Source organism: Podarcis liolepis (assembly GCF_965112155.1).
Source record: "Podarcis liolepis genome assembly, chromosome: 8".
NCBI classification, from domain to species: Eukaryota; Metazoa; Chordata; class Lepidosauria; order Squamata; family Lacertidae; genus Podarcis; species Podarcis liolepis.
Genome location: NC_139560.1, coordinates 83,351,735 through 83,379,012, shown reverse-complemented (window position 1 = coordinate 83,379,012; position 27,278 = coordinate 83,351,735). Strand labels below are relative to the sequence as shown.

Genomic DNA, 27,278 nt, shown 5'->3' with positions numbered 1-27,278 from the left:
TTCCCAGAGGAAAATGTCAGTCTCTGTTAAGCTGAGCTGAGCCAAACCTCAGCGTGTCAGATAACTAATGGTAGGCAGGCTGGTTGGTTGACCGGCCGGCCGGCCGGCAAGTAAGGAAGCCAACAAGCGCTTTCCTATAACTACTGCACACTTTTCTCCTGCTGCTTTCATTGCCATTAATAACGATGGACAGTATATTTAAATATTTTTGCAATTATTTTTAGATCACTTAAGGAGCTAATCTCATACATTTACCAAAGAAAGCAAATGTGAAAGCGTTTCCTGTTTTGGAAAGTGAGTCATTTTCAAACATTAGCCATGCTGTTTTTATTTTTGTGCTTTCTTTCTTTTTATTTTTTCTCTTTGGAAAAGCAATGGTGTCTTACGAGCTCTATTCTCTTTCCTGTTTGTTAGGTCTGCCCAACCACGGACAAACCAGACAAATGGTAAGAGAATGTTCATCTAAAAAAAGATACAGTAGACCACCATCCCAAGCAGAAAGCTCTAAGGCAGGCGTAGCCAATGTCGTGCCCTCCAGTTGTTGCTGGACTACAACTCCCATCAGCCCTAGCCACCACAGTGAATGGTCAGGGATGATAGGAGTTGTAATGCAACCTCTTGAGGGTATCTCATTGGCTACCTCTGCTCTTAAGGTGCACTTCTGCCACTGCTTTTCTTAGCTCTTACTGCATTCTTTTTTTAATTAAAAAATGGCTCTGTCTATTAAAACAAGGAAGGAACCAAATAAACAAGGAAGGGACCAAATAAAATGATACACTAAAATGGATAAACACCTTATGTTTGACGAGATCTTTTTACCTAGAAAAAAATTATGAAAGTGATTGATGTTAGTACCTGGGCAAAGTGTTCAGCCCACATATTTTTGTAAGTTTTACAGGGGGGATGCCCCTCCCCCAAGATTGTATTAATTTTTATAGAGTGTGTAGTTCTAATTTTGCAGGGGAGGGGGGATCTTATCTTTAAAATCAAGGTGGCCAAGGCTTTGTTGGGAAACTGTGTACATGCAGCTACTCACACAGAGTCAGTTAAGGTTTGGCAGACAGCCAGAAGGCAATCTGAAGGAGTAAGTCTGCCTGGTGATAACAGAGGCATGGATACAGCTCCATGACTGGTCAAGCTCTTTCAAGGGAGTGATAATTAATGGCCTACTAACTGGGATGTGTTCAGTGTTCAGAGGTTCAGTGGTTCAGTGTGTCAGTGAGTGTAGGAGTTGTGAGTCATGTATGAGAGAGCTAGCAAAAGATCCGTGTTCTGTTCCTGTAAATAGTCCTCTGTATATAATAAACACCTAACTATAAGTTCCTGGTTCCTGCTTCATCTATCCTGCCTGCAACCAAGTTGCCAATTTCTTCTGTGGATTCTGCGTGTACTCTGCTAGGTTTGGCTAAGGTCCTGCAACTAGTCAGAAAGCTGCGAAACACCCAACAGGTTTTGCCAATAGGCTTTTCTTCCTTCCACTAACAATAAAAAGCCTTGCCACCATTTCAAGCAGTGGCAGCCCAGTGTCATTCCTAAATCAGAATTCCCAGGAAATTACCGTATTTTGCTCTGTAAGACTCACTTTTTCCCTCCTAAAAAGTAATGGGAAATGTGTGTGCATCTTATGGAGCGAATGCAGGCTGCGCAGCTATCCCAGAAGCCAGAACAGCAAGAGGGATTGCTGCTTTCACTGTGCAGCGATCCCTCTTGCTGTTCTGGCTTCTGAGATTCAGAATATTTTTTTTCTTGTTTTCCTTCTCCAAAAACTAGGTGCGTCTTATGGTCTTATAGAGAGAAAAATACGGTATGTTATGACGTAGAGCTTGCTCACCCATAACACGAAGGCAAACCATGGATTAACACAAATGCACGGGTTCACGGCCTCTTTATTCATTCTCTGGTCCTTGCCACTGCTGCATTGCTGTGGACTAAGCTGTGGTTTGACTTAGTGTGTCATCTGAACCCCAAACCAGAAATACTAGATGTTTGTTAAAAAGGAGAAAAATACCTAGTATGGATTTGGGTTATTTAATAAAATACTAGAAAAAGGAGGTTTGCCTAAATCCTGGAAACCAGGCAGAGTAGTTGTGCTGCTCCAACTGAGAAAGGATTTAGGCTCAGAAAGCCCGATAAGCTTAATTAACCAGGAAATCAGCAGTATTGATAGCTAGGCTTAAGTCCATAGCTCATTATTTATCAGAAGAGGAGGCACTTAGCAGATTCTGTGAGACAGGTGTTAAAATTTATTTTCAGCCAGCAGATCATTATAACATTTTTAACAATTAACAATAACATCAGTAAAAAGTCACATTAATACAACTGAATTACACAGAATTATAATACTGAAAAATATATGTATCAAGCAACCTTAATAGATCAAATAAGGATGGCCATATTAAAAAAACTTTGCCGCTTGTCTCATGACTGACACATTGGAGCCCCGAAGGAAAGTGATCATAAGAGAGTCAAAGCAGATGCAAGGGTTGGGCTGTATAATAGGATATATTAGGTCTCTCCTAGCCACTTGATAAAAACTACAGAAAGAAAGGACATCAATGCTACCTCAGCATTGTTACAAGGGCAACATCTATTGTTCATTGGAGTTTTATTGTATCTGCCATCTAATAAATTAGAAGGGAGGGCATTCAGCCTTGGCACAGAGAAAACTTTCCTATAATTCAGGGCATTTCATCTTTGCAGGGGAAGTATGGTAACCCCAATGACTGAGGGGAGCAGGGTCTCTATGCAGTAGTTTTGTAGCCTTACTGGGGTCCACCGATTGGGGCTGTGTTGCTCCTGGACAGGAGGAAGGAAGTCAAATGACACCGAGGGTTGGTTCAGAGAAAGAGTTCTTTATTTCTGCTCTCCGGAACAGCAGAAAGGCACTTGCGTGGTCAGTCCACAGCAAGTCCAAAGAAATGAGAAATTTCATGCAGTATATATATCCTCCAGGCACCCTCTCCCTCCTTCCCCAGGAATCCAACCACGTCAGCCTATACACGCAGGTTGACATCACATATGTTCCTGCTCTGGTATTCTTAACCATAAAAGGGTATTTCTGTTCCTACTCTTATCTTGGAGCAAGAGGTCACCAACTCCAAAAACACACTCTGGCGCTGTTCCCGGACTAGGTCTCTGTGTCAAAGTGTGGTAAGATAAGACCCAGACATGTCATCCCTACTCCACTGGAACAGCCAAGGTCATCCTTGCCGTCACAAACTGATAAAGGAGAGGGCTCTGAGCACTTGTTTATATAGCCGGGTTTTTGTTTATACCTTGACTCAGAGCTCAAGTTAATGGATTTTAGCCAAGGAAAAATAGGGATTTTGGTGCCCGTTTCAAACTGCCTGCACAGTCAGTTTTTGGGTTTGGGAAACCCATTCCTTCAGTTTTTAGTTTTTTCATAGAACTGTGGAGTTGGAAGAGACCACTAGGGTCATCTGGTCCAACCCTTGGAAGCTCCTGAAAACCTACATCCAAAATCCTCTGTTTAACCACTGATTTGGCACCCTTTAGGTCAGGGGTCAGCAAACTTTTTGTGGGGGGCCGGACTATATTTTTTTTGGGGGGGGGGTGAACGAATTCCTATGCCCCCACAAATAACCCAGAGATGCATTTTAAATAAAAGGACACATTCTATTCATGTAAAAACACGCTGATTCCCGGACCGTCCGCGGGCCAGATTTAGAAGGTGATTGGGCTGGATCCAGCCCCAAGGCCTTAGTTTGCCTACCCATGCTTTAGGTTCATGGTCAACAGGTAAGATGGTTATAGATCTGTTGAGGTGAAGGTGTTAAACATCATTCTCATACGAGGCCAGTATCTGTTTTCACACTGAATGCTATAAAGACTTTGGCAGTGGGCCTTCCTACCTAAACCACTGACCAAGATAAATTTTGGAGCCAAATTTATGATTTTGGTGAACCAGGTGTCTTCACCATAAGATGGAGTTTGTGTCTATGGCTTGGGTTTCCAACCACTAAGTCTCACTAGAGCAGTGTTTCCCAAACTTTTTTGGGCAACGGCACACCTGTTTACTGAAAAAAATCTCGCGGCACACCACCATTAAAGCCCCGCCCCGTGACATCAGCGCGCAGCGTCACGCCGGGAGGGACGCACAAAAGTGAAAGTTTTTTCCCTCCCCCTTGCCGGGGAACCTCCAAGCTTTGGGGGTGGGAGGAGGCAGCAGAGCGAGGGACTGAGGGACGGCGGCAACTGAGGCGGCGGCGGCTGTTGTGGTGGTGGCGGCGATAGCGGGCGGAGGAGGGGGCGGCGGCGGGGCTTGAGGAGCCGTCGCCGGGAGTTGCTGCTGCTGTTGTTGCTGCTGCTGCCCGGACATGCCGGCCTCCTCCTCCTCCGCTGTCTCGCGCTCCTCCCTTTTGCACGCGCTGCCCCGCCGCTCGGCACCACCACCGCGGAGCCGCCCCAGGCTCGACGCGGATCCTCGCCGCCGCCGCCTCTCACCGCCCGACTCGCCCGCCTCCCTCCCACGGCACACCAGCCAATGTCTCACGGCACAGTAGTGTGCCGCGGAACACCGGTTGGGAAACACTGCACTAGAGGCAGCAGGAAAATGTCTCTCTTGTCGTCAGCTTGGTGGTGGAGGTTTTAGGAGAAGCAATTTACAGATCAAAGGAAAAGCTCACAGTGTCAGTATCTTTGCAGAGCCTGCCCTGAGCAATCTGAAAAAGGAAATTAAGGAACCTGAAAATCCTCTATCGGGATTTTAGCCTCATAGCAGGTCTAGATGCAGACGAAGATAAATCAGATCTCTGTTTCAGCACCCCACGAGCTGAAGTTGGTGAACTTTGGAAACATTCAGGGCTAGCTACAAATACAACAGCATTCTCAAGTTTTAGGGAATAAATCTCATTGTGGGTTTCAAACGGCTGAAAAAAGGAAAGAAAATATTGATCCAATAATGGAATAAAATAACTCTTTCGTAATAGAGGAAGATTACTACCACCAAAATTACATTACAGTGGTACCTCAAGTTACAAACACCTCAGGTTAAAAACGCTTCAGGTTACAAACTCCGCTAACCTGAAAGAGTAACCTTGAGTTGAGAACTTTGCCCCAGGATGAGAACGGAAATTGTGTGCCGGCAGCGGCAGCAGCAGCAGCAAGAGGCCCTATTAGCAAAAGCGTGCCTCTAGTTAAGAACAGTTTCAGGTTAAGAACGGACCTCCGGAACGAATTAAGTTCGTAACTAGAGGTACCACTGTATTGGCAAAAGTTATTTTCCTGTTTCATACATTACTGATTGAAATTTATTCTGACAGGCCTTTGCTGCTGTTTTAATTTTTAATTAACCAGCCACTTTAATTAGCTGTATTTTTATTTTTACATGATGTTGTATGTTTTGATGTTGAACACCACCCCAATATTTTGTGATTTTGCGTTATAGACATGCTTTTATAAATAAATAAATAAATAATTTTCTAGGGTGTGATTAAAAGTGGAAAGGAAAACTTATGGAGTTTAGTACCGTATTTTTCGCTCTATAACACGTACTCGACCATAACACGCACGTAGTTTTTAGAGGAGGAAAATCCGTAGGCATGCCACCCGTAGGCATTCCCTCCATAACACGCACAGACATTTCCCCTTACTTTTTAGGAGGAAAAAAGTGAGTGTTATGGTGCAAAAAATACGGTAATTCTAGCAAAAGGTCCAGAATTTATTTTGTGTGTGTGTGTGTGTGTGAGAGAGAGAGAGAGAGAGATATGCATATGAGCTGTGTCCACCTATAATAGTTTACCTGGGATTGGGGAATGATCTCATTTGTTATTAGACAGCAACAATATTGTTGGCGGTGTGGGCAGGACTGGGAAATCACAGCTGACTTCCCACATCAAGCATGAGGTTTCAGGTGCACTCCCTCTAATTTTGTGTAATGCACATTTGTGGCTGGCACCCACAGCACTTTCTCAAAATTTGGTGTCCACAAGTCCCAAAAGGTTGGCAACCCTTGGAGTATACTACTCAAATGGTTATTAAGCCTAATTTAGAATCATAATTACATCACATGAGTCTCCGTGGAGCTCACTTTCCTTCTTTGAAAACTATCCCTTTTATGTCTGTTATGCTCTATTCTTTCAAGGATTAAAAATTCATTTTTGAATTCTGGGGAAGGAAGCAATTGATACGGATTTTACCACTGCTTGTCTCATCATTACTTCCTTTTTCAGACTATCCTCAATTCATCCATGCACATAAATCTCAATATTTGGGCTAGGCTGCACACAGAATCGGAGATCTACATGTGAGGAACCAAGTCTAGCTTTCTGAAGCTAGACTAATGGAACTAATATGAGAAAGGCAAATTGGTTTCAAAAAGTTGCAGACTTTACACAAACAGTGTTTGCCACAAGTGGCGCATGATGCCCACGGAGAGATAAGACTTGGAGCAATCTGCCCATACAAATCGCATCAGCCAGAAATTGGCGCACCAAGCACCTCTGTGAAATTGCATTACATGAGCGGCAACATGTCTTTTGTGCTGAAGAGGGTATAGAATCGGAGAATCTTTCTTTCACTTCTGGGCTTGTCCACTAGGTCAAGCTGTCTTTGAGCGAATATTACAGCCAGATACAATGTTTGCACTGCTTTTCTGAACTCTGACAATACAGTTCTTTCATAATAATTTTGTCTTAATGCTGTTAGCAACTACTTGCAGGGACTCCTTGTCCCCCATCTTGCATTTGCGCAGCCTGTTATTCCTAAGTGCAGAACCTTAAGATTTGTCCCTGTTGAAATTTGTGTTGTTAGTTCTGGCCCAGTTCTCCAATCTGTGTTTGGTTTTTTGTGAATTTGCATTTTATTTATTTGTTAACATTCTTATATTACATCAGTAAAAGTTGCCATATTACATTACAGGACTTACTATAATATAATTTCCAACATGTATACAAAAATTATATACAAATATTATATACCAAGAAAGAAAAAGAAAAAGAAAGAAAGAACAAAGAAAAAAAAAATTCCCCTCCAAAATCATATACATACCAACACACTAGACTTCCTGTCTATCCCATTGTATATTTCTTTTTTACAAATGAATGTACTCTTATTATTGTGTATTTCTTTACATTTTATCTAATACATTCCTATATCAATATGTGTTCTTAGTCTTATTTCTCAACTCAGTCTCACTCCAGCATCAATCAAATGCTAGCATAGATAGCGAACCTTTACTGTATTTTTGAACATATGTTTTATATCTATCCCACTTTTCCATACATTTTTGTTTTGAATTGCCTCTCAGGGTATTTGTTAACTGCTCCATTTCAGCAAATTCTTGTAGCTTGTAATGCCAGTTCATTATTGTCGGGGCTTCTTGTTCCTTCCACCCCTTTGCCACCAAAGTCCGAGCTGCGGCCGTTGCATATAAGAACACCTCCCTAAAGGCCTTTGGGATGTCCCTGCCAACAGCGCTTAACATCATCTCGAATCCTGACTCTTGTCCTCTGTGGCATTAGTTGCTCCTCATTTTAAAAGTCTTACTCCTCTCCTACAGGGGGTGCCCCCCAGCTCTTCCGACCAATAAGATCTAGAATCAGTTGGCCAGGTTGATTCCCTCTCCCAGGTGGGCATCTTAAAGACCATTTTTGCATTAGCCTGGCTTAAAGAAATGGTGGGGTACATTAGAGCCTGTCTTCACAGTTGTGACCTTAGATGTGACACCCCCAACTACGAAATGTGTCAATGCTGTAATTTCAACACCCAACCGTGTTTTTATTTCCACCAGCTTTTAAATCTTCTGTATGTTGCTTATATGCTAAATGCTGTTTGTTTTCTGTGCTGCCGTCTACTTTTATACAGTCAGTAGTGCAAGAGTCTCTTAATCTCTGGGTCATAGATTCAAGCCCCAAGTTGGGCAAAAGATTCCTACATTGCAGGGGTTGCGACCCTCGTGGTCCCTTCCAACTCTCAATTCTGTGATTCTACAGCAGGAGGGCACAATGTCTCTATGGTGCTACCTATTCTTTTGCTGCTACTTTTGCGCTTTTGCTTTGCTTTGCTTTTCTAAACTGTCCTGGGAACAGGATGAACACATATTGAGTACCCTTCAAACGACATGAAAGAAAACAGTATTTTTTCTTCTTCTTCCCATAAATCTCTGCATGCAAGGGAGACAGGAGGTTATTTTACCACTTCAGCTGTTGGGGGTTAGAATTGGTTCACCCTTCTATTGACAGTCCGAGATGGAAGGTGAGTGTCAGGGAACTGCCATCAGAGCTAGAGGCGGAGAGGGCTCCAGGGGGATGCTGGAGAGGGTCCCAGTAGGGAGAGAGGCAGCCCGTCCGCTGGGGAAGGAAATCAGCGTAACACCAGTAGAGAAGGGGGGCAGATGGGGGAATTGGAGAAGAGGCTCCAGCAGAGAGAGTACGGGTCCTCCGCTGCCCACACCCTCCCTGCGCAGAAGGCTTCCGCGCAGGGAGACTAGGCGGAGACCAGGCGTCAAAGAACTTTTGTGCTGGAAGAAGTTTAAGAAACGCCCACTGACGGATTCTGCCAGCGACTGAGACAGCCACGATGCTGGAGGCTGCTCAGTCAGAAAGGGTTTACCAGGTAACCTAGCCAGGAGTGGCGGCAACTTACGCACGAGCAACCCCTAAACCCATTACAGCGATGTAGTGCGCCCTTGAATCCAAACAATCTTTCTTGGTGAGCTTACTGGGGTCGGTACTGTTTGCACACCCAACAGCCTTTCATTTATTTTTTCTGTAAGATTTTGTTCAAGCTTTTTCATAATACTGTCAAATGAAAAAAATAATGTGGATAAAAACAAAAACAAAAAAACAGAGAAAGGGAAAGGAAGACACAGAGTCCTCTCTCAAAGCTAGCTCTTTAATGCTTGTCACCCACAGATAGTGGTGGACCCTCCCAACACCCCCCCCCCTTTATATAGGGTCTCTGCTGTGCTCCAGTGCTCCAGTACAGTTGGGAGAAATTGGACCCCTCCAACTGCTAATGCTCTACCTCCTGTCAGGGAGATCTCACATAATACTGGATGTTCCCCTGCCTTCCATCAGAGCAGGAATTTACAGCAAGAAAAGTTCTCATTTTCTGTCCATTTAAGAGATACAGTGGTACCTCTGGTTGCGAACGGGATCCGTTCCGGAGGCCCGTTTGCAACATGAAAAGAGTGCGACCCGCAGCGATGCGTCTGCACATGCGCGTGTTGCTATTCGCAGCTTCTGCGCATGCGCGTGACATCATTTTGCGCTTCTGCGCGAGCGGTGAAACCCGGAAGTAACCCTTTCCGGTACTTCCGGGTCGCCGCGGGACGTAACCTGAAAGAACGTAACATGAAGCAAACGTAACGAGGTATGACTGTACTTGTTCCTAAAGTGGTTTCTGCGGGGACCCATAACGTTTTTGTTGTTCTTTATGTATTGCGTTAGGGACCAAGTCGAAACTTGCTACTCAATGGGAAATCATACCAAACAAAAGTCCGGTTAATCCGTGGTGGAACCATGTTTCCAGTGAAAAGGAAGAGGATGAACTGGATTGACGCTCCTGACGATGTTTTCTACATGGCCACCGAGGAAACCAGGTAGTATGTGCACTTCAGTAAGAGTCTGTTCTGTGATTCTATTCAGAGCGATCAAATGTAATTTACAATTGGTTAACGACTGAGCTTCTGAAAAGATGGAGTAAGATTGAAATGAATCAATAGTTTCTTTATTGAAAAAATTAGACCTGGTGAAATGGCTGTCTTCAACCAAAAGTTGAGTCCTCCTTAGCCTGCTGTGCTGAATTTACCACTTACAGGTGAAACTCGAAAAATTAGAATATCGTGGAAAAGTTCATTTATTTCAGTAATTCAACTTAAAAGGTGAAACTAATATATGAGATAGACTCATGACATGCAAAGTGAGATATGTCAAGCCTTTATTTGTCATAATTGTGATGATTATGGCGTACAGCTGATGAAAACCCCAAATTAACAATCTCAGAAATTTAGAATAGAGAATTGATTTTACAATGAATGATTTTAGAGTGTTGTTTATGTTATACTTTTATACTGTTTTATTGTTGTTAGCCGCCCTGAGCCCGGCTTCGGCTGGGGAGGGCGGGATATAAATAAAATTTATTATTATTATTATTATTATTATTATTGTGAAAAGGTGCAGTAGATATTCAATCCATAACACCTGCAATGGGTTCCTGAGCCTTTAAATGGTCTCTCAGTCTGGTTCAGTCGGAAGCACAATCATGGGGAAGGCTGCTGACCTGACAGTTGTGCAGAAAGCCATCCTTGAGACCCTCCATAAGGAGGGAAAGCCTCAAAAGGTAATTGCAGAAGAAGTTGGATGTTCTCAAAGTGCTGTAATGAAGCACATTAATGGAGGGTCTCAATGATGGCTTTCTGCACAACTGTCAGGTCAGCAGCCTTCCCCATGATTGTTCTTCCTACTGAACCAGAATCTGTCCATCATGACAGATGGACATCCAACCTCTGCTTAAAAACCTCCAGTAAAGTTTTACGAAACATACTTTAGCAAGCAAGCAAAGTTAAATGGGAATTGGCTAGTAAAACACGTGTAATATAATACATAAAACACATAACTAAGTGGCACATGTTGTGAGGCCAGACACACAGGTTTTCATGAGTTAGGAAGCTTTTCATGCAAACTTAATGCTGTATTGAACATAACAGGCTTATCCATGCTAGACAGCAGACCTTTCATTTTGTCAATGTCACTAAGGATGGCAATCGGCTCTAAGAATTTCTTTAATAATTTGCCATTGGAATTCAATACAGCTTTCAGCATAACATTGCGGCGGAAGACAGAATTGGGATTCAAGTTGACCTTAACGGTTTGAAGAACTGAGCCCAAACTAACAAATAGAATTTCAATAGGAACATCTGTAAGGTTCTGCCCTTAGGCAGGAAGAACCAGATGGACAAATATAGAGTGGGGGACATCTGGCTTGCCAGTAGTACATGTGAAAAGGATCTAGGGCTTAACTGAGTTAACTGATGCAGCAGCCAAAAAAGTCAATGCTATTCTAGGCTGTATCAACAGAAGTCTAGTGTCCAGATCAAGGGAAGTAATAGCACCACTTTCTTTTAGGACCCACCCTATTTTTGTGATTATCGGTTGTTTTAAACTGCTTTTAATGCTGTATTTTAAATTATTGTAACCCGCCTTAGGGTGAAAAGCGGAGAATAAATTAAAATAATAATAGAACAAAGGAAACAGCATGTTTATACAGCCCCCTAACTGAACAGATCTTGAAGCAACTGATGAAAACAGGAAAAGAAAGTTGCAAATATCTAGTCTCGTGACAAGGTTTTCTTTTCATTCTCTGCCAGGAAAATCCGGAAGTTGCTTTCTTTCTCTGAAGCGAAACAAGCTGCAAGGCGGCCTTACAAGCCTATTGTCCTTTGGCCAGTAGCAGGTTTACATCTACAGCAGCCTGTGAATGATGAGCCAATAATCATCGAGGACTAAAACGAACCTGACTAGCCCTTGAAAGACTGATGGAGTTGCCAGAGAACTTTTCCCAACTCCCACATACTGTACTGTAAGCTCTGTGGCCACAGAATGGGAATCCGCTGCTGATGAATGAGAAGGAACAAAACTACGCCAAGACGGGTCCAAGACGGAAGTTGGGCCTGCTCTGATTCTTGATGGCCACAGATGACACACACCCGCTCTTTCTCCTTTAGCAGATTTTCTTTTGCTTGTAGTTTATTCTGCTCTTTTTGTAAGCAAGTGGGAAGCAATGTAAATGTAACTTATTGGAGACACGGATATTCCGCATATTCTGTTTTTTCTCTTTTCGTAAAGCAAGACCCTCCATTTTATGAGATGGTTGTGTCGTGTTCGTGTGTTTCTGTCAACCGTACCATTTTGTGTTTATTCCTTTGTAGATAAAAGTGCCAATGTGTGTCTGTTACACCTGGAAATATAGGATTTAGAAACCAGCTACAGGTTTGGTGGGCTTTTTGCTCCTGGGTTCCTTTTGGTTTTAGGAAACTTGTGGCAGTTTTGCCTCTACATGGACGCATGACAGGGAGTTCCAATGGACAGTAGGAGTATTCTGCTACAAGGGGCCCCCTGTGCATTTAAAGCTGTCCCTCATCCCAAGTAGGAATATTATTCTTGATCTCTCGGCGGTTTCATGTAAAGCATGGGTAGGCAACCTAAGGCCCGGGGGCCAGATCCGGCCCAATTGCCTTCTCAATCCAGCCCGCGGACGGTCTGGGAATCAGCGTGTTTCTACATGAGTAAACTGTGTCCTTTTATTTAAAATGCATCTCCGGGTTATTTGCTGGGCCTGCCTGGTGTTTTTACATGAGTAGAATGTGTGCTTTTATTTAAAACACATCTCGTGAGTTATTTGTGGGGCATAGGAATTCATTCATTCCCCCCAAAAATATAGTGCAGCCCCCCACAAGATCTGAGGGACAGTGGACCGGCCCCCTGCTGAAAAAGTTTGCTGACCCCTGATGTATAGGATTGATTGCAGTCACAACAGCAGCCACACAGGGAAATCTAGGGGGATCTCTTGTCATTATGGGGTTTTTAAAGTCTATTTTGCGGGTAGGGAGTTAATTACAGAGCCTTTACTTTTAAGTTGAGAAATACAGTGGTACCTCGGGTTAAGTACTTAATTCGTTCCAGAGGTCCGTTCTTAACCTGAAACTGTTCTTAACCTGAAGCACCACTTTAGCTAATGGGGCCTCCTGCTGCTGCTGTGCCGCCAGAGCACAATTTCTGTTCTTATCCTGAAGCAAAGTTCTTAACCTGAAGCACTATTTCTGGGTTAGCGGCGTATGTAACCTGAAGCGTATGTAACCCGAGGTACCACTGTACCTCACTTTCTGTGTTCCAGTATTTTCCCCAGCAAGGCTGCAATATAGCAGGCATTATTTAAGTGCCCTGGTTATAGGGGCCGGGTTTCCACCTTGGAGAGGCACTGTCATTCTCCAGCAATTTTGGGTTATGTTTGGAAAGTTTTCTTCCCAGCAAGAATGATACAAAGGTTTCCTCTCAGCTTGTCTTGCTGACAGGCAATATCTGGCTATATCAATTTGAATTTTACTTCAGCATCTCATTTAATTTGTGGGAGAAATGCATGATTTCAGGCAGGGACTCATTCCATACTTGTTTGTTTTTGTTTTTCTTTAATAAATATTTTATTAAGTTTTCACAATAGAAAAAGCGTACAAAGACAAAGAAAATACAAAGTCACAGAAAGCAATACAATACAAAAATGCAAACATTAAACACATCAAAAGAAAAAGAAAAAAGAGATAGAAACAAATATATTAACAAAAAAAAAACAACACAAAAATTTCCCTCTTTCTTAATTTCTCATCTTCAATTAACTTATTTTCCCGACTTCCTCACGTCTCCCATTCTTGTATCCCTTTTTAGAAAATTAATTCAGCAAATTCATATCCTCATTCCATACTTGTTTGTACACTGACCCAAATCCTGGACAAAAAAGTTTTCTTGAGGAGAGAAGGCCTTCACCTCCAGCTGGAGCTTCCATGGCTTTGCTTCTTCTTTCTTCACCAAAGTTACCAACAACTGCTATATTTAATAGATCTGGACCTCAGTGGTTTTACATCCAGAATAAAAGGTGTTCCTCCTCTGAAGGAGCCAGCATCTCTCTCCTTTGAAAGCCTGTGAACATTTCTAGTGAACCCTCTCACTTCATCATTATATGAACCAGAAAGACAGCTCTGACTTTCTTTTATAAAATTATACAAGATTAATTTAAAGCTAAGCCAAATCTTACTGCTAGAATTTCTGCCCATGACTTGTTAAGCATCCCCGCCACATATGGAGAACATTTGGAGGAAGAGCATTATACTTCTTACAAATAAATTGTGTTACAGGAAACTTGTTGAGCCTCATGGGTACAAAACAAAATAGATTTCAAAACGTAACATAAAATTCAGTCACACTTTAAAGAAAGAAAAGAAAAGCCTTAAAATACATACCCAAAATTTAAGTTGTCACAGATGTCATCAAATTTTTAAAAATTCATGAATTATTCAGAGAACACAGGCAAAACTTGGATCAGGACCAGGCCAGGATATCTGCATTTAACCAAGCAAAATGCCCTACCCACTTCACCATACTACAGTAATCTTGCTTGTCACAGACCATAATAGTTGTGTTAGGTTATTGTTTATTCTTTGTTACATTCCTTGGAAAATCAGTAAAAAGAGTTTCAAAAAAGAAGACAATTTTATACTTAGAAATATTAAAAACAGAGCAAGGTCTCTTCACCTGAGCTTGCCTGTTTCCCTGGCACATCCCCCTCAACTGTCGGTTGTGATGGTCAAATCAGAGATCTGCATATCTATACCTTCGGGTATAGGGCGGTATTTAAATTAAATATCTTCATGGTATCAACAGTTGAATACTTCCATCCACTGATGAATTAATATTCTTAATGCCTCCAAAGTAATATTTATCATAATCCATGTGAGAAGAAATCCTGAATCAATTAACCACTTATTTGATTTTGTATCACAGTTATTTAAAGTTAGGCTCTTCCCGTGCAAAAGAAAATAGCTTATTTTGATTCCCTTGGGATTTGGTTGCTTTAGTGAAGGGGATTTTGCTGGGTTTGGGGCTTCACAACAATTGGATATTTGTCCTCCTTCATTACATCTGAAACAAATACGTTTCGGATGGAGCCTTGGCTTTTTCCTGAAATTGGGTTTTTCATTCCTTTCTCAAACGAACAATGACAGCAGTTAGGGTTACTTTTGCCTTTGTTACTCCAAAAAGTAGCAGACTCTCGGTACATCATCCACTTTAAAATCTGCTTGTTCCAGTTCCTCAGTAATGGCTAGGAACTCATGATTGTTAGTTAGTCTTTCTTGGACTCAAGCTTTAATTTGAATAGTTCCTTCGAGCTGGATGAGAATGTGTGCTTGTAAATACGAAAGACTGGTAAATTGTCAGTCATCTCGGTAGCAGTATCACAATGTTTAGCGTGGACCATCTGGGTGTCTGAAAAGCTATCCAAATTAATAGACACTGCTATGTCATTCTGCTGTTCCCATTTTATTAATTCTGCACCAGCTCTAGGCTTTTCTTCCTCGATGCAAGCTATAATGCCTCTTACTTTCATAATGGTTTCCAACCTGTTCCATTGAGTAAAATTAAGCAGTCTGCAGCTTTGAGCAGCAACAAGATTTTGGCTGTCTTATCGTAAAAAGAGACACTTCTAAAAAAATCTCCAACAAAGAAAAAAAAACTTCTGCCTACTGCAGAAGAGGGAGAAAAATCTTTCTCCACTCTAAAAAAACAAGTTTTCAAATTCCTTCAACAAGCTGAAACCCTGCATAATATTCCTCACTAGAATCTCAACAAAAGATTCCACATTCTGAGCCCATAACCTGTGTAGTTATTTGATTAGTAAAGAAGAATTTGCTGGATCCCTAGATCCAAATGTAAGGCAGAATACTCCCCAGTAAGAGAGAGCCCCAGGAGAGGTTTTAAAGCAAAACATGCAGCAAAGCATTTACAGACCCTTTAAATATCCTGTTTTAATGCACTTTTTAAATTGTTCATCACTAAAGGTGAGGGGGCATAACCTAGCTGAGTCTAGGAAAACAGCTTACTCTATGGTCTTAACCCCTTCATGCATTAACTAGAGCTAAGCATGCTGAATGAGGTTGAACTTCCCACACCAACTTCCTAAAAGCCAGGAACTCTGGAGACCAACACACCCTGAGTTTCTGAGACAGTTACCTTATAAATTACAGTGTAAAGGCAGCCCAAACTCCCCAAGTCTCCCATATCTCAGAAGAGCGTGCTGTACTTTCACAACACTGGTCCGAAACTTTCAATAGCATGGACTCCATGCGTCTCGGTACAAGGGGATTCTAGAACCCTGAGGTTGGCAGACACACACACACTGCAGTGGTCAGATTAGGAAACTATATTGAAAAAAGTAGGGGGAAAGCAGGCAGAAGGTTGGAACAAGACTACGCAATAAACCAGAGCCCTGTGCCTCTAAAATTGGACTAATCCTAGCCTATTCATTACAGTATAGCTGTTTGGTTTACTCATAATCAGCAAAGATGGCCAGCTCTATCGAAAGTCTGGTCTGGATTCCAGATGTTGGGAGGGATCAATCAAGGCTCTCTTCCCCTCTCTTTGGACCCTTGACCCTTGTTGGAAAGTGGGAAGCCAGAGCTCAGGTCCTGCCCATCTCTCAGGTATGGGGTGTGTGGATATGATATGATATGTCCAGTCTCTTTGTTTTCAAAAGAACTTTGCTTTCAAAAACATATAACTGAGAAGAACATATCTACAATCTCCTGCTTATTCACTTTGCTCCTTATAGAGAGCACAGGTTTCTTCCTAGACAGACCATACCGCCCTTGGAAGCATCCAGGGAAACCTCTCCCGGCAGCCATTCTACTCACATAGGCACACCCAGATGGAAGAAACAGAAAAAAGGTGATAAAAACGACAGTTCCTGGAATAAGAGTCACAACAGAATGGAATGCCTCTCTCATGTGACTCAGCCAATCACATGAGAGAGCTACTGCCAAAAGAAAAACGCCATGCAATAAAATACACAGCAATTCAATAGAAGCAAACATTCCCATTTCAGGAAATTAAACTATTATCCTGAAAAGGTGATCATTTGAAGAGCCTGTTTTGCATTTGAAGAGGAGATATGTGACAAGTTGGCTTAGAGAAAGCACAATGTAGTACTACAGTTCTTGTTTGGCTGTTTTGGTCTGTTTGGCATATTGTACAGGCTGGTGATGGAAATCAAGATATTTGTTGAGTATTATCCTGAGGCATTTCTGGGTTGGGGGCACTCAGGAGTTATCACCCAAAGCAGGTGACTTTAACTCTAACCTTGACACTTGACACCTAAGCCTGATCGTGATCTCTCATCCCTATACCTTGACCATCAACTACTGTCCCCTTGACCCTGGCCCAAACCATAACCATAAACCCTAAGTTTGTTTCTGACCCTAAATCTAACCTGACCCTTGAACCCTAACCTTTAACCCCTAACCCCCAGATCCTGACCCCTGACCCTAACATTGCAGTTGGTGTCTCAGATATTAAGCTGATGGAATATGGGTTTCTCAACTCCAAAGTTTACTGCGTATTTATAGCTGTTTGCCTTCCCATTTAATTTGCATAGTCCATATGACGTTACCCTCAAACATCACTAGTCATGCTGCTTTATTGGGTAAATTCAAGTTTACCCAATAAAGGGACAATGCAATAAGGTGGGGAAATCTGGGGTGACAGATTATTTGTTTCAATGTTTTGGGAGGATAGATTATCACTTTTTGCTATTCCTCTTTTCATACCTACTGCTTCCTCGGTGTTTTCATTTCTTTTTCATCCTGCTCATAACTATTTCAGGGTCAGGGATAGACAGATAGATGATAGATAGATAGATAGATAGATAGATAGATAGATAGATAGATAGATAGATAGATAGATGATAGATAGATAGAGATTTCTTTAATCCCTCAGTTTTGCACAAAAACAGAAAACTGCCAAGGTGTGTGCTGATTATTTATATTAATTTGCATACCACCCTATGCCCATAAATCTCAGGGCGGTTCACAGAACTTACAGCTGGGCCCTGAACATTTGTAAGAAACAAGGGGTGTTCACAGTTATCTACACATAGGACCCATTGATACTTAATTGGCTTAAAATAACTCACAAGTGAGAAAGTGGGGAGAAGCACAGAAGGGAACACCTACTGGCAATGCAAGGGGAAATGGCCAAAGTTGCTCCTCATCTAGGAATTAGAATATTATTATTATTAGTAGTAGTAGTAGTAGTAGTAGTAGTAGTAGTAGTAGTAGTAGTAAAGAAAAAGTTTTGCTGTTGCAATTTGTATCTTGGGCAACAGATGGCAGTGTTGTGGTGTAATGCTGCTGAGTTATTGTGGAGGGATTACGTTTCCCTTTCAAATCAGTACTGTATAGGCAGGATATTTGGAATTGTGGTTTTTGCATCCTGATAATGTTTGAAATGCTAGCATTTTTGCATTGTACTTTTTTGAGGGGGGAAGGATTTTTTAATTGTAATTTTTGGAAGGGTTTTTTTGGGGGAGGTTGGGGTTTTTGATTTTTAAAATGGCTAATAGCAATTCAGTTGTTGATGAAAGCCCCCAATTGCCTAAGGTAACCCAAGGCAATTGCAGCACAAGAAGATGGAGGTGGGGGGAGCAGCTTTGACTGACTATATGTCTTGAAACACATTAAGAAAGCAAAATCCAGTGAAGGTAAGGCCTCAAAATTCTGGGAGCAGCGGAACAAATGAGCAGTGTCTATCTATTGTCTTAGATAATATCACAGACACCTCCCAAAGAAGTTACAGGTAGGTAGCCGTGTTGGTCTGCCATAGTCAAAATAAAAAAATTCCTTCCAGTAGCACCTTAAAGACCAACTAAGTTAGTTCTTGGTATGAGCTTTCGTGTGCATGCACACTTCAGTGTATCTGAAGAAGTGTGCATGCACACGAAAGCTCATACCAAGAACTAACTTATATGGTCTTCAAGGTGCTACTGGAAGGAATTTTTTTATTTCTCCCAAAGAAGGTGAGGCTGTTGTTCAGGTGTACCAAAACTTAGAAAAAGCATATGGATTCTCCAGCAAGTGTTCACATGGTATCTCTGTGAGAGATTTATATTATCTGAAGCTTGAATCCAAGAAACATTGTAAGGTAAGGTAAAAGGTAAAGGACTGTTAAGTTCAGTCAAAGGCGTCTATGGCAGGGGTAGGCAACCTAAGGCCCGTGGGCCGGATCCAGCCCAATCACCTTCTCAATCCAGCCTGCGGACGGTCCAGGAATCAGCGTGTTTTTACATGAGTAGAATGTGTGCTTTTTTAAAAAAAAAAAAATAATTTTTATTAACTGGCCAATCACATCAAATTAAATCATATCACATAAATTCCGAATTACAAAGCCGAATTTTAAATTTTGTTGGGGGGACCCATATTTCAAGATCCGAAGGGGGATTCTGATCATCTTCTTGCTGCTGCGTTAATGTCCCAATCAGTCCCAATCAGTCCAAACAAAGTTCATAGTTCCATCCCATCTTATCTTGCTGTTTCCACGTCACATCTTGTTCATATATTTTCTCTTTTTTCTTTATGATCTCTTCTGATAGTCTCCTTAAGCCGATAAACACCAATAGTAATAATAGTCCTGTGTGAATTTTCTGTTCTTCCAATCCTCAAATCGAGATGGTTTCCATATATCGTCTCCTTCATAGATAACATCACTCTTTCCATCATAGTCTCGTAAAGCTGTTGCTCTTAAGTCCCACTGAGGAGTTTAACCCACAATATATAAACAGCTCTATTTCTCTCTTTCTCCTCCCAGACTCAAGACCTCCGACAGAACTTCCCAATATGGCGGCGGCATTTTTAACTGCGTCATTCCCAAGCTCTTACACATTCCACGCTCTTCTTAAAACGTGCTTTGGTTTGAAAGTTTATCTCCACACAGCCTTAAATCCACAGCTTAAGTCCTTAAAACGACATTTCTGACTCATAAGGGGAAGGGATTCTTGTTTAATCACATAGGGAAAGAAGGAAGAGGTTCCCCCCCCTCCCCCATCAGTCATTTGCCGTACCTTGTCTTGGCGTATCTTCTCATGTTTTATTCTTATCTTGTTTTGTCAGAGATCTCTTCTGTTAGCAGTCTTTACTCCCCCTTCTTTCTTGAAACATGTGCATAGAATGTGTGCTTTTATTTAAAATGCCTCTCTGGGTTATTTGTGGGGCATAGGAATTCGTTCATAATTTCCCCCCCCCCCCAAACTATAGTCCAGCCCACCACAAGGTCTGAGGGACGGTGGACCTGCATATGGCTGAAAATGGTTGCTGACCCCTGTTCTATGAGGTGCGGCACTCATCCTGCTTTTCAGGCCGAGGGAGCCGGTGTTTGTTCACAGACAGTTTTCTGGGTCATGTGGCCAGCATGACTAAACCGCTTCTGGTGCAACAGGACACCGTGATGGAAAGCAGTGTGCATAGAAATGCTGTTTACCTTCCCGCCGCAGTGGTACCTATTTATCTACTTGCACTGGTATGCTTTCGAACTGCTAGGTTGGCAGGAGCTGGGACAGAGCAACGGGAGCTCACCCCATTGTCGGGATTCGAACCGCCAACCTTCCGATCAGCAAGCCCAAGAGGCTCAGTGGTTTAGACCACAGCGTCACCCGCGTCCCTTAAGAAACATTGTAATGAACATGTGGCACAGTTCCTGAGTGTTATTGAAAAGCTAGACATTTCAGAATGCAAAATGGATGAGGAACACAACATTTGTTATCTACTAGGATCCCTAGGACATAAATTTAGTATGTTTACAGCTCGCATGGACACTTTACTAAACTAATCACTCAGTTATGTCAATGGACACCTGAGGGGAGAATGTGTGGAAAGGAAAGCACATTGTCCAATTAGGAACGACTCCCCACACAGGAGTCGTTCCTAACTTATCCTTTTGTTTGGTGCAAGGCAGGGATGGCCCAAGAACTTTTGCTGCCTGAAGTGAACCAGAAATGCCCCCTCACCTGGTATTCAGATATAGACTGCCCCTGAACATAGGGGTTCTAGTTCAGCTAGGCTGTGATGGCCTGGGAATCCGATTCAGAGGATGAACCGGAGGAATCCCAGCCTGCACAGGAGTCCCCGCCTCCAGGGCCGACTGAACTGGGGCAGGGCCTTGATTCTGAAGCGCCTGCACCTGTGCCAGATCCTCAGGAGCAGGCACCAGGTGAATCCACTCTGGCTCCAGAGGTGATTGAGGACTCAGTGCCTACAGGTGAGTCTCCCCCTGGGCCCAGTAACCCTTCAGCCTCTCCTGAACTGCAGAGGCTCAGGGGCAGAGAGGCGAAGGGAACTGGTTTCTCCCAGGAGGAGTGCTCGCCTTAAGGCCAGGAGAGGCGGGTCTCCTGGGGGCCGGGACCGCCCCTGGCCTCAGAGAAGATAAAGGCCAGTCAGCCCGGTCCCAGGTTGCGGGAGCAACGTCGTTGTTGAGTACCTGTTCCTGCCCGGACCCAGACCTGACCCTCCAGTGTTCTTGTCCCCGCCCGGCTTCCTGCTTCGGACCTCGCCCCACTCCTTGTGAACTGTTTCCAGGCTAGTGACCCAGGACCGGACTTTGACTACGCCAACGGTAACCTTCCCCCCGGGACCAGCACATAGGCCATTTAACAGGCCTTGCAAGACAACCCTGTGTCTGTATGCCTCTTGCCTGCTTTTAAAGCTGTTTGACCTAGCAGCCAAATCTTTCCAGTTGGAAGCAGACAGATGCCGTATCTTGGCCTGCTCAGGATCTCCTCTGCCCGTCCCGCATGGAAGAGGCACCCCCCTGTGTCTTGAAGGACTGAGGACTAGCCACATGGTTGGGAGTCTTGGGTTGTTAAAAGCCCAGCCCCCTCAATCTGGTCCACCTTGAAGGGGGTCCACCTTGCCTTCTAGCAAAGTCGGCAGCATGAATTGGGGGTGGGTGACCTGGGCTGAGATTGCACGCAGACAGACAGGGCACAGTGGGTCTCTGGTTTTTATTTTTAGGGGGTGCTTCATGACTCCACATGCATCCCTCTCCAAGTCCACAACCTCTCTCCTGTCCTTTGGCTCCTCCTCCCCTGCCTTCCTCCACCCATCCCATCACCAGGAAGGCTGCCTTGCCCCAGGAGTGCCATGGGGAGTTTTGTGGCCAGCTCCTCAGCTGCCGGGCTCACTGTGGGGGCTGCCACCTGCCCCTGTGAAATGTACTCGGAGTCGAGTGTGGATTTCATGCTCTTTATTCAGCTCAGAGTAGTGAGGAATGGAGGTTCCCCCGAAATGTCTGCTTTATATACATTATTTACACAATGAGCCCCACGTGATTGGCTAATTCTGGGATTCTCCTGTAGGCCAATCAGGTTGCGGATTCACTTCCACCCGGAGTTGGATTGGCTGGCTCCTGCGAACCAGTCAGACTGCAGCATTCTGAATCCTATTGTTCTAGGACCAATCAGTCTGCTGCATTTTGGAACCTCTTCAACTCAGCTGAGCACAAGACAAGGAGTGCAAGGCAGTGGGGCTCCCCCTGACTGGAGCAGAGTGACAGGTCCCAAGACCAATAATGACTGAGCAGGCAGACGTACCTGGCCCCACGCAGCCAATCTGTGCCTGGGGGGTGGGATTTCCTCAACTGGGCCTCAACCCCTTCCTTGTGCACAGGTGTGCAAAGGAACCTGCTGTGAGAAAGGAGAGGTGTGTCAGAGTCAGTCTACTTAGCTCCACGCCAAAAAAACATTCTTGAGGGTGCAAATAATATTATAATTGAACTGTTTAACTGCTGGTTTTTATTTCTTGCGTGGAGGGGATGTTTTCAAATTTTGACATAAATCCAGCAGGAGAAATTAAATTAAAAAATGAGATGTTTTGCAATGCTAGCTTAGTTTCTTCTGGTGCATTTCCTTTTGACTTTTAAATCTAGACCCGTTCTCAAAACTGAGCAACATTGAGCATCTTAACCATAATAAAAGACAGAAGTTTGTTACAACATAATTAAAAGAGATAGTAAACCGCAAATGAACCTGAACAGAAACATTGCATTCTAATAATTGCTAGATTAAAATGCCATTTCTTTGCATTAATTACCTTGTTATTCATGCCACGGTTCAGAAATATGCTTTTTTTTTGGTTCTTTTATTCTTCTGTTTCACCCTTCCAATATGTAATACCAGTATTTGTTTAGCCTATATTTTATAAACTATTGCCTTAGGTAACTGACCTTATTTTCTAACATCCTCGTTTTACTTTGTAATCTTCCTCTTTATACATTTTTATTTGCATTTTAATAAAACACCAAAAGATGCTTGAACCCAGCAACTAAATTTAAAACTAATTATCATCCTGATGATTCTTTATAACAATTCAGGAGTAATTAGCTACAGTAGTGGGTAGTACTGTCAGCTGCTTGGTACTTTAGTGGGAAAGAATAATGTAATAAAAAAACGGATTTAGAGGTCCCAATCTGTACAAGATTCACATAAGGCAAATCCCACTTCTTAGTGTTCCTGTAAGCAACAGTAATTTGGCTATTTATTTCCCCAGGACATATTCTTACATTATTTCCTACCTAGCCCCCTGAGAATAACAGATGAAGGGTGCTATACAACTTATATAATAACAACATTTATTATTAATTCTGTTGGGAGCCGCCTGGAGTGGCTGGGGAAACCCAGCCAGATGGGCGGGGTATAAATAATAGATTATTATATTATTATAACAACAATAATATTCTAATTTCTAGACGAGGAGCAACTTTGGCCTTTCCCATTTGCATCATCAATAGGTTGGGATTGAGGGGTGCATGGCTGTCGCATTTCCACACTGCCCTCCCCGACTGGCCTTGCAAGGCTCAGATCTGGGGAGGGTGGCGTGAGGAAGGTGCAACAGCCATGCCGCTCAGGGCTTGTGCTGTTCAAGTGGCGATGGCACTTTTCTTCCATGCACCTTCCCCTTTTTGCCTACTTAAAGCTTCTTTAATAAACATCTTTAAATTGACTATCAAAGGGACCGTTTCCCCCCACATGGCCCTGGACCCTTTGGCTTCATGCTATTGCTTTCCCAAACCTGGTGCTCTCTGTAGGATTTAGACTACTGCTTGCATGAGAAGTTTTTAATGTCTGATGCTGTATCGTTTTTAATATTCAGTTGGAACCCAGCCAGATGGGTGGGGTATAAATAAATTATTATTATTATTATTATTATTATTATTATTATTATTATTATTATCCAAAACACTGGGAGACAGGGCTGCATTAACTATTAGGCAAAATAAGCCCGTGCTTAGGGCATCAAAGGAAAGGGGGCATCATATAAATGTTCCATTGCCAACTTTACCATGGACCATACAGTGCAGATGAACAAAAATAAATATTCTTTATACAAATATACAAAAATAAACATTTTCCATCTTGCTGTAGGTTTCATTTTTTTTTTTAAATTATTTTATGGCTTGCTGTTGTTTATGTTTTGAATTAGATATATATGAGGGCACCAAAATCTTGTAAGTGCCATTGGCCTCTAAACGTCTTAATACGGCCCTGTTAAAGGTAAAGGTAAGGGTAAAGGGACTCCTGACCATTAGGTCCAGTCATGGCCGACTCTGGGGTTGCGGCGCTCATCTTGCTTTACTGGCCGAGGGAGCCGGCGTACAGCTTCTGGGTCATGTGGCCAGCATGACTAAGCCGCTTCTGGCGAACCAGAGCAGCACACAGAAACGCCGTTTACCTTCCCGCCAGAGCGGTACCTATTTATCTACTTGCACTTTGACGTGCTTTCGAACTGCTAATTTGGCAGGAGCAGGGACCGAGCAATGGGAGCTCACCCCATCGCGGGGATTCGAACCACCGACCTTCTGATCGGCAAGTCCTAGGCTCTGTGGTTTAACCCACAGTGCCACCCGCGTCCCCACCCATGTAGAAGAGATTTGACAAAGGAAATCAAGCTCCCCCAGGGGAGCGCTAGGAATGTGAAGGATGCTCCCTCATCCTGAGAACTAAAATAAATCTCTTGGAGCCTTGAGAACTGCCCTCAACTCAGGGTTAGAGCAAAAGGAGGGCTGGGACAGCAAATTTCAGTTTCGGGACACCAGAGCTGTTCCTGGTCTCTGTTCCTCTTTTACAACACACACTTGGTACTTTTAGGTATTTTGGATTCACAGGCTATCCACTCTGCTCCTGTCCCATTCCTCTCCTTTTCATGATGTCTTTATGACGTTTTGGGGCTACTTCCAGGTTTGGCACTGTGCACATGGGCATGATTGCGCATTGTTCAGATGCACCTGAACTGGGAGTTGCCTGTATTCAGTTTGGGAAGACAAATAAGGCATTAAGCTGAGGAGACTGTGGTTTCGCCACAACTCTATTTGTCATAATATGTCTCCCTGTTGCTCTCATACGCCTTCATCTCAACTGAAGACGGACGTTGTGTACATCCATTCAAGGAGCAATGGGGATCGGTTCAAGCTGGCACATTTCCATGCCAAGAGAAAAGTATGGCAGGTTCTTAACTGCAAGATGTTTTTTTTTTTTGCAGATGATGCAGCCTTGACAGTGCACTCTGAGGAAGCTCTACAGAGACTCATCAACCATTTTGCCCAAGCCTGCATGGAAATCAGCTTCACAAACAGCGTAAAAAAGACCAATATCGTGGGTCGGGATATCACCAGCACCCCATGTTTCACCACTGGTGACCACATGCCTGAGGTGGTAGATGATTTTGCCTGTCTGGGCTCCACCATAACCAGCAACCTCTGCATTGATGTGGAGCTGGACAAGTATATTGTTCAGGCAGGTACAGCAATGGTTCACCTCTCTAAAAGGCTATGGAATGCTAATGACCAACACCACAATGAAGTTCTACCAAGCCTATGCACTGAGCATGCTGCTTTATGGAAGTGAATTGTGGGCAACTTGCATATGCCTCAATGCCTTCCATATGTGCTGTGTCAGGAAGATTTTGGGCACATATGACAGGACAGAGTCTCAAACAAGAAGGAAGCAGGTGGCCTGGAGAATTCTCGATGGACAAGAGATTGCTTGGAAGGAATGGGTAAAAGTGCCATTGTGTTATGATCTATTTTATGATTTGTTTTAAATGTCCTCATTAACTTTTATGGTATTCTTTTACACATCTATGATGAGATGCCTCTTTCTAGGGGTGTGTGTGATGTTATGAGTTTGTGGGCTGGGACTAGATCCCCTTAAATGTGTTATGATTTAGTAAAAGTTAGAATTAGTCAATGTTTGATTAAACTTTGCCAAACACAGAAACCTCCTGGATTTAGTTGACACCCACTCTTTATAGGGAAGCCATCTGAGGAATGAGCCATCATACTGGACAGTGCTGCACATGTTCTTGTGGAAGAACACAATCATCTTGTGGAGCTTAGATGGGCATCCTATCTAGTTGAGCAGTGTGAAGAGTCATTTTTGTCTGACAAGGTCAAAGGTCTTCATCAGGTCTATGAATGAAACAGACAAGGGGTGTGTCTCTGCTCTCTGCATCTCACCTGCAGCTGGAACAGGGAGAAAATCATGTCAACTGTTGGCCTCTGGGCCCTAAAGCCACAATATGAATTGGGATAGACCGTGTCAGCGAGTAACTGTAATCTGTTGAGAACTACACAGGCAAAGGCTTTCCCCATGGATTCCACAGTAGTTGTTACAGTCGTGGCGGTCACCTTTGTTCTTGTAGAGGGTCACAATGATGGAGTTGAGTGTGTCTTGTTGCATGGATCCTGTTTCCCCAAACTGCTAGAGGTGCTCATGAAGGGGCGTTATGAGGAAGAAACTGGGGCTGACTTTCAGTTCTTCTGTTGCGATTCTGTTCTTTCCTGGGATTTCACCACATGCCTGAGAGTCGATGGCATTGTCGAGTTAGGTAGGTACAGTACATCCAGCTCTTCTAAGACAGGCAAAGTCTGGATGCTGTGACGAAGACCATGGTTTCCCACAAGGACTGTTCTTGATAGTGCTCTGCCCATCATTTCAACTGCTTGCTGAGGTCTATAATGATCTCTCCAGACAAGGTTTTGGGAGGTGGAGTTTTTCTGACTGTTGGTCCAAAGGCTTTCCTCATACCTTCATACATTTTGCAAGTGCTGCCAGGGTCATCAGCAAGTTGAATGACACAGCTTTGGCCAGTAGTCACTGGCACATCATCTAGCAATCTTCTGGACATCCCTTCTTTCATATGGCAGCAAGTGTCTTCTCACAAGGCGCACACCTGTAGTTCACAAGAGCTTTGTGAACGTTGCAGTGATAACAGGCTCCATGTCCTTCATGCCAGCCTCAAACCAGCTGGGGATCTGCTGCTCTCTTTTGGCCAAAGAGTTCATAGCTGTGTTGTAGGTTTCCTCTTTGAGGTGGTTCCACCTTGCTTTGACGCTGCCTCTGGGGCAGTAGAGTTTTTTTTAAAAAATGTATTTTTATTAAAGATTTTCTTGGTTTACAAAAGTATGTGCAATCTCTCTCTCTCTCTCTCTCTCTCTCTCTCTCTCTCTCTCCTCCAAGTAACATTTTTTACAGATCAGTTTCATTTGTTGAGACATTAGGAAGAAGAGGGGAAAGGGGGGGAAGATGGGTGGGGGTGGGATCGGGTGGCGATGTTTGTATTATGGGGGGTGGGATCGGGTGGCGATGTTTGTGGGGTTTTGTGCAGGTTCTCTGCTATTCACTTGTGTTCCTTTGGTGGTGAGAGAGGTTGGGGTTGGCCTAGGGGGTGG

General features: G+C 43.3%; 1 protein-coding gene across 6 annotated transcripts in view; it reads left to right on the top strand.

Annotated features, from left to right (window-relative positions):
- The window catches only part of MTA1 (metastasis associated 1), a 65,850-nt gene extending 53,906 nt beyond the window's left edge, over window positions 1–11,944 (top strand). For 3 of the 6 annotated variants that reach the window (XM_083519330.1, XM_083519332.1, XM_083519331.1), the window contains 3 exons: window positions 415–446; window positions 9,411–9,562; window positions 11,330–11,944. In XM_083519330.1, coding sequence (XP_083375456.1) covers window positions 415–446; window positions 9,411–9,562; window positions 11,330–11,468 — 323 coding nt within the window. In that variant the 3' untranslated portion in view covers window positions 11,469–11,944. Of the gene's footprint in view, window positions 1–224; window positions 295–414; window positions 447–9,410; window positions 9,563–11,329 lie in introns of all 6 variants that reach the window. The other 3 variants (XM_083519334.1, XM_083519333.1, XR_014529606.1) reach the window with 2 other exon arrangements.
- The last annotated feature ends 15,334 nt before the right edge of the window (window positions 11,945–27,278 follow it).